This window comes from Triticum aestivum, chromosome 3B (genome assembly GCF_018294505.1).
Source record: "Triticum aestivum cultivar Chinese Spring chromosome 3B, IWGSC CS RefSeq v2.1, whole genome shotgun sequence".
NCBI classification, from domain to species: domain Eukaryota; kingdom Viridiplantae; phylum Streptophyta; class Magnoliopsida; order Poales; family Poaceae; genus Triticum; species Triticum aestivum.
Window position 1 is genome coordinate 534,680,782 of NC_057801.1, and position 12,217 is coordinate 534,692,998.

A 12,217-nucleotide genomic window follows, 5' to 3' on the forward strand; every position below is an offset into this window, starting at 1 on the left:
GTGTAGGTGGAGGTTGCATGCATCCACTATGCTAAAGAGCAAATTGCATGCAAACACCTAGTGGAGGTTGCATGCATTCACTAGGTGTAGGAGGAGCTACGAAGTAAACGTTGCAGCATGGGGGGCGATTCGCTCAGCATCTCTCTTGAAGACGCGCGCCGACGTTGCATACTCGGGCCACCGGCGAACTACTACGGCTGCACAACAGTGTTGTGGGGGCAGCGAGCGCCGCTGCAAAAGACAACGTCGAGCACCACTTCAGCGGAAAAGGGCATCGACGCTGCACTAGTCGGCGATGTTGTGCAACACGACGGAGATCAGCAACGCTGCAGTGGCTGGCATTGCTGTGCCACACGGCGGACGCTCATCGACGGCCGCCGGTGCTGCAATGCAGCGCTCGTCGACGGGCCAGTGATGCTTTGTCGGGGCTGCAAGAAAGCATTGCCGGAGTTGCAGTGAAGCGCCGCAAGGTCGTTGAATCTCCATCGGGGTTGCACTGGAGCGTCGTGGCGGTCATTGAAGCTTTGTCGGAGCTGCAGCGCCGCCGGGTCATTGAATCTCCGTTGGGGCTGCAATGGAGCGCCGCGGGCACCGTCACGGCTTTGCGCCGAGCGCTGCTGCCATGGAAGCTGCTGTGCTGAAGCTTTTTGCCGTGCTGGCTCCGATATTGCGAGGTAACCGACGCAGCTGAGAAGGAAGACGAGGTAGTCTATGCTCCGGTGTTGCGAGGTAGTCACGTGATGGACGGAAGAACATAGAAAGACGGCTTCCATCAGACCGGACGACTATTTAGGTGGATGATTTCCTTGATTTGTAGCAACCCCCTAGATCTAATGATACATAGGCAACGTAGATGTTGGTATTTTTATAAATTTGATCAACATAGAAAGTTTGGATTTCGAAAGAATATATACACATCGTACGGAGGTAGTATCTTGGGAGTGTCATTTTAAGACGAACTGAAGCCTCATTTTTATTACATTCGCAAGAAAAGAAAAAAAGCTCACATCCACCCCAACCTGTGCGGTCTGCACATCCAGCAAAAAAAATTAGATACTACATCACTGGATCGAGCACCTCCGTTCTGCTGGCATAGGGACAATGCACCTCCGTTCTGAGTGCTCATGAATCGAAGTCACGAAGATAATCGAGCTGCCCGTCGAGGACGTCGGCCGCGTCGAGGTAGTACTTCTTGACCTCGTCGTGCCTGAACTTGCGCCCCGCCTTGCACGACGATCTTCCCCCGAAGCGCGCTGCCGCCGCCGGACGGATCTCCACTTCCTTGTACATGGCAGACTCGTACTTGAACGGCGACTGCCATCCTGTTGAGTAGTAGTATCCGAAGCGCCCGGCCATCGTCGGCGGAAGGGTCTGCGGCTCCTCCTCCTCCTCCTGCGTGATGCCGCTCCTGCCGAGCGCGCGGAGGCCGCCGGACTTGGACTGGTTGGTCGGCTTCCGCGGCGCCCTGATGAACCCGCCGTTGGCCACCGCCGGCCCCTCCACGGCGTGCACGGCGTGGCGCTTGCCTTCCGGGTCGACCAGCTCGCGGTCGTACACGCGCACCCACCCTCGCTGCCATCCTTCCCGATGCATCTTTGCTCGTCTCCCTGGCTTGCTTCGTGGTTCTGTGCGTTGAGGCGAGATCTGCCGGTGGCTAATTTATACACACGGGGAGCTTCCCTTCCTTGGCGGACACTGCATCGTGCCAGTGAGTTCCTGTAGTGGTCGGCAACTTGGTGTCCAAGTTCTCTAAGCAATCCGATCGTTACTTGGGTCCTGGGGCGGACATGATGAATAGTGGGCCCAGCGCAAATCTCAAAGCAATTTCCTTTAATAAAGGACATTTCATTGAATTGATACATCGAGTTGATACAATCGCATCGAAAGATGCCTGGCCTCTGCATAGCTTGACACACAGCCAAAAAGTCCAACCGACCGAAAAATAAAAAACATTTAACAGTTAAAATAATAAATCAGTCCGGCCTATGATGTGGCAGATCCTATCCGAATATCACACCACCATCCATGGGGAGAAGGCCTTACGCTCCAGCCGTATAGACACCATCATAAAAAGGTCCTTATCCTCCGGCCTTTGCATGATAGACCAAGTACGGAGCCATCACATACATACATGAATAATCTGCATAGGATATGAGACACACTTATTATTAAAACCACATCATTCCTGGTAAGCTACAATGTCCGGCGTAAGGCAGCCGCCCCATAAGAATATGTGCAGAAAATTGTTTATTAATACCCCGCAACCGGTTGCCGAACATGTTAGGTGCACTACGTGGGGGTATAAATTTGAAGCTACTTGAACTATGGCCCAAACTGAGCGAGCGAATTTGCACTAAAAAAGCGTTTAATACTCGTCATGTTGGCAAAAGACACATGTCTTGGTACCTTGGCAGTTACGTCGTGCCAGATTATCTCTAGTTAAGATGACCCCTCTGTTTAGAAACCAGAGGAATTTTAAGCTTCCACAATTTCCTGTCAACCAGAACATCACAATGAACCATTGCATCATACGTGGATTTGACTGTAAACTTGCCATTCTGATGCAGATTCCATCTAAAAATGTCTGGTTCACCTGACAGCTGAATAGCCTCCAGACATATGAGTAATTCATTCCATGCTATCAGGCGAGGTCCTAAAAGGTCCCTACGGAAAGAAATATCATGGTTTTTTGTCCCAAAACTTGTTGGATGGTGACAAATTTATGTCTGACAATCCTGTAGATAAACCTGGGAATAGTTTGTAATTTATATTGAACCCAGCCCAATCCATACAGGTATAAGTCCAGCAGCTAGACCAGACCGGACCAAACTACAAATGCTATTATCCAAACGAATCCAAAGTGTATGTATTTTCAAGCCAAACCCATTCAAACCATTCTCCACATGCAGTTTGAACCTGAAGTTTCAAACCAAGGGCATGTCCTATTACTACGGGAAGAGAGGCGTTGGAAGGGTGATTAGCTGCTGCTGCATGTTACTCACCACCACAACATACGTACGTAGAAGTAGAACAAGCAAAAATGCTAGGTACTTGTACTATATGTGATGAGCTGCACTCCATCCATCACGGTATAGCCGTATAAGATGATCTTGCTCGCACTGTCCGACCTCGTCAGCCAACTCGCCGGCGCTGTCGAGCGGTAAGAAGGGATACATCTCGTAGGGTGCCATGTGACTGTTGAATATCACACTGTCCAGCAGTAGTTGGGCAGCTCGGTCACCTTCTGCTCCACACATAGTCCGCAGTCCACTGCCACCACCACCGAGTTGCGCCATGTCCGTTGCCAGCCCTTTGTTCGCACTTTCGCCACAGTCGCCGGACATGAGCTTCCCTGCGCTTGGCCGAATGCATCCAGGCCATTCAGTCCATGCCGGTGGCATCCTGGGTGTTGAGAAGGCTGAGCGTGTAGCCCGTTTCGGCACCGCCGCGGCCGTTCAGAGCACGTTGATAACCCCCAAGTATAGGGGATTAATTATAGCCTTTTTCGATAAGTAAGAGTGTCGAACCCAACGAGGAGCTAAAGGTAGAACAAATATTCCCTCAAGTTCTATCGACCACCGATACAACTCTACGCATGCTTAACATTCGCTTTACCTAGAACAAGTATGAAACTAGAAGTACTTTATAGGTGTTGTTGGATAGGTTTGCAAAAATATAAAGAGCACGTAAATATAAACTAGGGGCTGTTTATATAAAGAAGCAATAAAGTTAGTATAGCGAGTGTGGAAAAGTGGTGGTAGGAGTTACGAAATTGTCCCTAAGCAATTGACTACTTTACTAGACCGATAACAAGTTTTTTGTGGGAGAGGCCACTGCTAGCATGTCATCCCTGACTTGGAATTCTATGCACTTATGATTGGAACTATTAGCAAGCATCCGCAACTACTAACGTTCATTAAGGTAAAACCCAACCATAGCATTAAGATATATTGGTCCCCCTTCAATCCCATATGCATCAATTTCTATGCGAGGTTGAAGCTTCTGTCATTCTTGCCCTCCAATACATAGTCCTATCAACATACAACTAACCCTATGGTGTGATCCACACGCGCGCTCATATGATGGGCACCAAAGTACATCAACGAAACCACAAGAAAATTAATCCAATCATAGCAATTCACCAATTACCGACATGACAACGAAAATCTACTCAGGCATCATAGGATGGCAACACATCATTGGATAATAATATGAAGCATAAAGCACCATGTTCAAGTAGAGGGTACAACGGGTTGCGGGAGAGTGGGCCTCTGAATATAGATGGGGGAAGGTGATGGAGATGTTGGTGAAGATGACGGAGGTGTTGGTGTAGATCGCGGTGATGATGATGGCCCCGACGGTGTTTCGGTGCCACCGAGAGAGAGGGGGAGAGAGCCCCCTTCTTCTTCTTCTTCTTCCTTGACCTTCTCCCTAGATGGGAGAAGGGTTTCCCCTCTATTCCTTGGCTTCCATGGCATGGAAGGGGCGAGAGCCCCTCCGAGATTGGATATGTCTCTCTTTCTCTCTCTTTTTCTGCGTTCCAGATTCTGGCTTTTCACCATTACTTATATTCTCAGAGATCAGTAACTCTGATTGGACTGTAATTTTAACACAATTTCTATCTGGATATTTGCTTTCTTGCGGCGAAAGAAGGGCACCAGCCGCCTTACGGGGTGTCCATGAGGGTCTGGGGCGCGCCCACCCCCTGGGGCGTGCTCCCCTGCCTCGTGGGCCCCTCGAGCATCGTCTCACGTTGATTCCACTTCCCAAAATTCATAAATATTCCAAAAATAATCTTCGTCAATTTTTATCCCGTTTGGACTCCGTTTGATATGGAGTTTCTGTGAAACAAAAAACATGCAACAAACAGGAACTAGCACTGGGCACTGGATCAATATGTTAGTCCCAAAAATAGTATAAAAAGTTGCCAAAAGTATGTAAAAGTTGTGGAATATTGACATGGAAAAATAAAAAATTATAGATATGACGGAGATGTATCAACATCCCCAAGCTTAATTCCTGCTCGTCCTCGAGTAGGTAAATGATAAAAAAATATAATTTTTGATGTGGAATGCTACCTAGCATAATCTTGATCATATATCTAATCATGGCATGAATATTAGGACATAAGTGATTCAAAGCAATAGTCTATAATTTGACATAAAAGACATCAATACTCGGGCATCCCAACAAACAATCATGTCTTTCAAAATATCAATGCTAAAGAACGCTATCCCTACAAAATCATATAATCTTGTCATGCTCTGTCTTCTTAACACAAAGTATTTATCATGCACAACCCCGATGACAAGCCGAGCAATTGGTTCATAATTTTAACGTGCTTCAGGTTTTTCAACCCTCACGCAATATATGAGCGCAAGCCATGGATATAACACTATAGGTGGAATAGAGTATGATGGTGGAGGTTGTGTGGAGAAGACAAAAAAGGAAGAAAGTCTAACATCGACGCGTCTAATCAACGGGATATGAAGATGCCCATCAATTGATGTCAATGCGAGGAGTAGGGATTGCCATGCAACAGATGCACTGGAGCTATAAGTGTATGAAAGCTCAAACTGAAACTAAGTGGGTGTGCATCCAACTTGCTTACTCATGAAGACCTCGGGCATTTGAGGAAGCCCATCATCGGAATATAAAAGCCAAGTTCTATAATGAAAATTCCCACTAGTATATGAAAGTGATAACTCAAGAGACTCTCTATATGAAGAACATGGTGCTATTTTGAAGCACAAGTATGGTAAAAGGATAGTAACATTACCCCTTCTCTCTTTTTCTCTCATTTTTTTTTTGTTTTTTTGGTGGGCTTCTTTGGCCTCTCTTTTTTATTTGGGCTTCTTTGGCCTCTCTTTTTTAAAGTCCGGAGTCTCATCCCGACTTATGGGGAATCATAGTCTCCATCACCCTTTCCTCACTGGGGAAATGCTCTAATAATGATGATCATCACACTTTTATTTACTTACAACTCAATATTACAACTCGATACTAGAACAAAAAATATGACTCTATATGAATGCCTCCAACGGTGTACCGGGATGTGCAGTGATCTAGCATAGCAATGAAATCAAAAAATGGACAAGCCATGAAAATATCATGCTAGCTATCTTACGATCATGCAAAGCAATATGACAATGAATGCTCAAGTCATGTATGTGATGATGATGGAAGTTGCATGGCAATATATTTCGGAATGGCTATGGAAATGCCATGATAGGTAGGTATGGTGGCTGTTTTGAGGAAGATATAAGGAGGCTAAAGTGTGATAGAGCGTATCGTATCACGGGGTTTGGATGCACCGGCGAAGTTTGCACCAACTCTCGAGGTGAGAAAGGGCAATGCACGGTACCGTAGAGGCTAGCAAATTACGAAAAGGTAAGAGTGCGTATAATCCATGGACTCACATTAGTCATAAAGAACTCATATACTTATTGCAAAAGTTTATTAGCCCTCGAAGCAAAGTACTACTACGCATGCTCCTAGGGGGGGTTGGTAGGAGTTAACCATCGCGCGCCCCCGACCTTCACACAAAGAAGGACAATCAATAATAAATCATGCTCCAACTTCTTAGGATAATGAGAGACTATACGTGCATGCTTCGGAATCACAAACATTAACACCAATATTCTTACTAAACACAACCATTTACTAGTACCTCCCACGTATTATCATCTCTGTATCGCAAGACTATTGCAAGGAATCAAACATACCATATTCAGTGATCTACAAGTTTTATGTAGGATTTTATGGCTAACCATGTGAATGACCAATTCCTATCATCTCTCTAAATAGATATAAGTGAAGCAAGAGAGTTTAATTCTTTCTACAAAAGATATGCCCACGCTCTAACAAATATAGGTGAAGCAAAACAGCATTCTACAAATGGCGGTTTTCTATGTGAAGAGAAATAGGCAATCCAAACTCGGTAAGATCCGTTAGTATAATACAGCAAATCACTACTCTAAGTACTGTTGCAAAGCAATTCATATTTTGTTTTTGCATTGTAGCTACTGTAATATAACTTCTCCATGGCTTAATCCACCGATAGAAATTGATAGTTTCATCAAAACAAGCAAACTATGCATCAAAAACAGAATTTGTCTTAAACAGGGCAGTCTGTAGTAATCTGAACATTCACCATATTTCTAGTACCCCAAAAATTCTGAAAAAATAGGAAAAATAAACAATTCGTATAGAAAGACAGTGCAAAAGTTTCAGAACTGTTTGATGTTCCAGTAAAAAAATGTAAAATCGCGCATTACAGCCAAAGTTTCTGTCCTGCACCACACAAACCAACAAGTATTGTAAACATCCTAAAGGAAAACCTTGGCACTTTATTTTTATAATATAATGGAATTGTACAAGGGGATAATTATTTTTGATGAAAATTTTCTGTAATAGAGATTCACAAAGTTTCCGTGAGCATGAACAAGTTCAAGGAGCTCCCCCACTTCAACAATGCTTGTATCTCTCACTTTCACTTTCCTTTTTGAAAAGTTTTGGGTTCCCCTCTTTATTTTTTTGTTTTTAAACTTTATGAAAGCACACAACAGAAATAAATGACTCTCTAAAACTTCCGGGTTGTCTCCCTGGCCGCGCTTTCTTTAAAGCCATTAAGCTAGGCATATAATGCTCAAGTAATGGATCCACCTGAATCCCAAGGTATATCAAAGACAATTTTAATTAACAATGATTTGTGATTTAGTAGTGAGCACAAATTAACATAAATCAGGCAACAACGAAGTCTAACTCTCTTCCTATGCATTGGCATGTCATAAAAGAACAATTCATGCACACCAAGTAAAGGCCAATGCATAGTATAAGCAGTTTCTTGCAATTCTATCATGTTGGAAACATAAAGAGGCGGAGATGTAGTTCCTCTCTCATAATAATTGCAAGTTGGAGCAGCAAGCACATGCATATTATATCTATCAAAATCATCATGTGCAACGGTAAAATGCAACCCATCAACATAATCCTTAATAAGAGCAAACTTCTCCGATATAGTGTAGTTTGGAGAATTCAAAAAGATAATAGGACTATTATGTGTGGGTGCAATAGCAACAATTTCATGTTTAACATAAGGAACTATAGCAATTTCATCTCCATAAGCATAATTCATATTGGCATCTTGGCCACAAGCATATCAAGCATCCAGTTCATCAAAAAGGGATATTTCAAAATAATCAACGGGGTCATAACAATTATCATAGCATTCATCCTTCGGTAAGCACGAAGGGAAATTAAACAATGTATGAGTTGAAGAGTTACTCTCATTAGAAGGTGGGCATGGGTAGCTAATCCGCTCTTCCTCCTTTTGTTCTTCGCTCTCCTCATCATCTTTTTCATCCAATGAGCTCACAGTTTCATCAATTTCTTCTTCCATAGACTCCTACAAAATATTAGTCTCTTCTTGGACAGCGGAGGAGTCCTCAGTATATGGTTTAACATAGGCATTAGAAGCATAATTATCATAAAATTATTTAAGTATGGCAAAATTTTCAGATTTGTAAAGACTAGCATCATACTTTCCAATCAAAGAAGCAATTTCATAAGCACCCTTAAAAGCAACAAATTATTTAATTTGTTGGACATCATAGTAATTATAAACACCCTTAGCATATGAATATACGATTCCATTATCACTAAACTCGCATTGGTACGGAAGGTGTTTCTTAGGGTCTTGAGAACAACAAGTAAAATCATATATTTCACATAAATTCCAAGCATAGCATTGCAAACGATGAATTTGATCCAGTAAAAGTTTCCCTTTTTGAGATAAGCGGTGTCGCACATAACAAGAATGCTCATCTAAAGATTTGCCCTCAACTAAGCTAGTTGGGGTTTCAGCACGAGCACATAGGGATCAAAGATTATCCAAGTAAAAAGCTTCAGGAGTGTGATAGATTTTGAGTGGTTCTTCAACCATTGGTTCAGTAGGTAACACTATTTTTTTTGGTATTTTGCATTTCCTACCCATAACTAAAGATAGAAAACAACTTAGAATAGAAAATAAAAACTACTTAGTGATAAAGCAAACAAGCACACACGAGAATATTCACCCCACGCTACAATTCCCCGGCAACGGCGCCAGAAAAAGGTCTTGATAACCCCCAAGTATAGGGGATCAATTGTAGCCTCTTTCGATAAGTAAGAGTTTTCGAACCCAATGAGGAGCTAAAGGTAGAACAAATATTCCCTCAAGTTCTAACGACCACCGATACAACTCTATGCACGCTTAATGTTCGCTTTACCTAGAACAAGTACAAAACTAGAAGTACTTTGTAGGTGTTGTTGGATAGGTTTGCAAGAATATAAAGAGCACGTAAATATAAACTAGGGGCTTTTTAGATAAAGAAGCAATAAAGTTAGTATAGTGAGTGTGGAAAAGTGGTGGTAGGAGTTGCGAAATTGTCCCTAAGCAATTGACTACTTTACTAGACCGATAGCAAGTTTTATGTGGGAGAGGCCACTGCTAGCATGTCATCCCTAACTTGGAATTCTATGCACTTATAATTGGAACTATTAGCAAGCATCTGCAACTACTAACGTTCATTAAGGTAAAAACCCAACCATATCATTAAGATATATTGGTCCCCCTTCAATCCCGTATGCATCAATTTCTATGCTAGGTTGAAGCTTCTGTCACTCTTGCCCTCCAATACATAGTCCTATCAACATACAACTAACCCTATGGTGTGATCCACGCGCGCGCTCATATGATGGGCACCAAAGGACAACAACATAACCACAAGAAAATTAATCCAATCATAGCAATTCACCAATTACTGATATGACAACAAAAATCAACTCAGACGTCATAGGATGGCAACACATCATTGGATAATAATATGAAGCATAAAGCATCATGTTCAAGTAGAGGGTACAACAGGTTGTGGGAGAGTGGACCGCTGAATATAGATGGGGGAAGGTGATGGAGATGTTCGTGAAGATGACGGACGTGTTAGTGTAGATTGCGGTGATGATGATGGCCCCGACGTTGTTCCGGCGCCACCGGGGAGAGAGGGAGAGAGCCCCCTTTCTTCTTCTTCTTCTTCCTTGACCTTCTCCCTAGATGGGAGAAGGGTTTCCCCTCTGGTCCCTGGCTTCCATGGCATGGGAGGGGCAAGAGCCCCTCCGAGATTGGATATGTCTCTCTGTCTCTCTCTGTTTCTGCGTTACAGATTCTGGCATTTCACCGTTTCTTATATTCTCAGAGATCCGTAACTCCGATTGGGCTGAAATTTTAACACGATTTCTATCCGGATATTAGCTTTCTTGTGGAGAAAGAAGGGCACCAACCGCCTTACGGGGTGTCCAAGAGGGTCGGGGGCGCGCCCCCTTCCTCGTGGGCCCCTCGAGCATTATCTCGCGTTGATTCCACTTCCCAAAATTCATAAATATTCCAAAAATAATATCCTTCAGTTTTTATCCCGTTTGGACTCCGTTTGATATGGATTTTCTGCGGAACAAAAAACATGCAACAAACAGGAACTGGCACTGGGCATTGGATCAATATGTTAGGCCCAAAAATAGTATAAAAAGTTGCCAAAAGTATGTAAAAGTTGTATAATATTTGCATGGAACAATCAAAAAATATAGATACGATGGAGACGTTTCACACGTAGTCCTACTGTGGGACGTCGCCGCGGCACTGCGCAAGGTCCCATATCACCGAGAAGGAGCGGCCGACGGTGACCGCGGCGTACTAGGCGGAGGTGTGCGGACGAGGCCGCGAGAACCTGGTCGATGCTGGTCTGTGTCTCCGCACTCGCACCATTCTTGCCGTGGTACGCCCCGATCGGGTCAGCATTGACATGCCATAGCGAGCAGGAGCATCATCATCGGCACCAGCAGTGGATACGACGAGGACGACGTTGCCAATGGATGGTTGCTTTTCCCGGCAAAAAGGGTGATTAATATTGCTTTGATCGGGATCCTAACCTGGTCCTTGATTTAGTTCTCAGTCCATGGGTTGGAACGGTTTGTGACTGTTTGGTCTGTGACCAGACCGAACCAGACCAAGCCCATAATAGGAAAAGCCCAAACCAAACCAGCTTACACTAAGAGCTCAGCCCATTTAATCGAAACCAAAAGAGACCAATAGAAAAACCGATTCGAAATTATGATTTGAGTCCAAACTATTCCCAGGTTTATCTGTGCAAGCTCGGATATTGCACCATGAGTGGGGTGGTCCCTAGCCAGGTGTCTTCCCAGAATCGAATCTAGGAGCTGTCCCTCACCGAGAATGTTCCAAATTGGAAGAAAAAAAATTCTTGGCCTTCATGACGCCACTCCAAAAATGTGAATCACCAGGTTTCCAATAAACTTGAAAAATGGTTATGGATCCCACATACTTGTTACAAATGATTTCTTGCCATACTCCATTCTCAGTGAGTAGTTTGTAAACCCATTTACTGAGAAGAGCAATGTTTTTTTATCTCAAGGTCTTGAATTCCAAGTCCCCCATAATACAGTCCACCTACCCAGTCGATATTTCTTGGATTCATTATCACACTGCCAAAAAAATCTGGATCTAAAGTACTCGAGACACTGAAGAACCCCTTTCGGGAGTTGGAAGAATGACAACATATACAACACCATGTTGTTGAGGACAGAATTGATCAAAGATCAATCGCCCCCCCCCCCCACATGACAAGAGTTTAGCCTTCCAACTGGTTAGTCTCTCTTTCATGTGCTTCCACTCAGTGGTAGTTAAACGCCGATAGTGTATGGGAATACCCATATAACGAATTGGGAACTGCCCGAGCTGGCATCCAAAAATGTCAGCATACTCAGGTGCAGATTCTGCAGCATCGCCGAAGCAAAAAAGTTCGCTTTTATGAAAATTAATCTTGAGACCAGAAAGTTCCTCAAATGCACATAAAAGCAGCTTGAGGTTCCTTTCTTTATCTAGATCATGATCCATGAAAATTGTAGTGTCATCCGCGTATTGTAAGATAGATAGACCTTCTTCTACCAAATGAGGAATGACACCACTAACTTGCCCGACCACCTTAGCCCGCTCAACAAGGGTCGCTAACATGTCGGCCACAATGTTAAACAAAATAGGGGATGTGGGGTCCCCTTGGCGATGTACCTTCCTTGTTTGAAAGTAGTTGCCAACATCATCGTTAACTTTGATGGCCACACTACCTCCAGAAATAAAGCTCTCTACCCATCAACACCATTTTGGCGAAAA

General features: G+C 43.8%; 1 protein-coding gene across 1 annotated transcript; it reads right to left on the bottom strand.

The window, feature by feature from the left end:
* Positions 1-1,053: 1,053 nt before the first annotated feature.
* On the bottom strand, positions 1,054-1,593 carry LOC123065659 (uncharacterized). Its single transcript, XM_044488898.1, has one exon. It carries the CDS (start codon positions 1,591-1,593, stop codon positions 1,123-1,125), a length of 471 nt encoding a protein of 156 aa, XP_044344833.1. The 3' UTR covers positions 1,054-1,122.
* Positions 1,594-12,217: the final 10,624 nt, after the last annotated feature.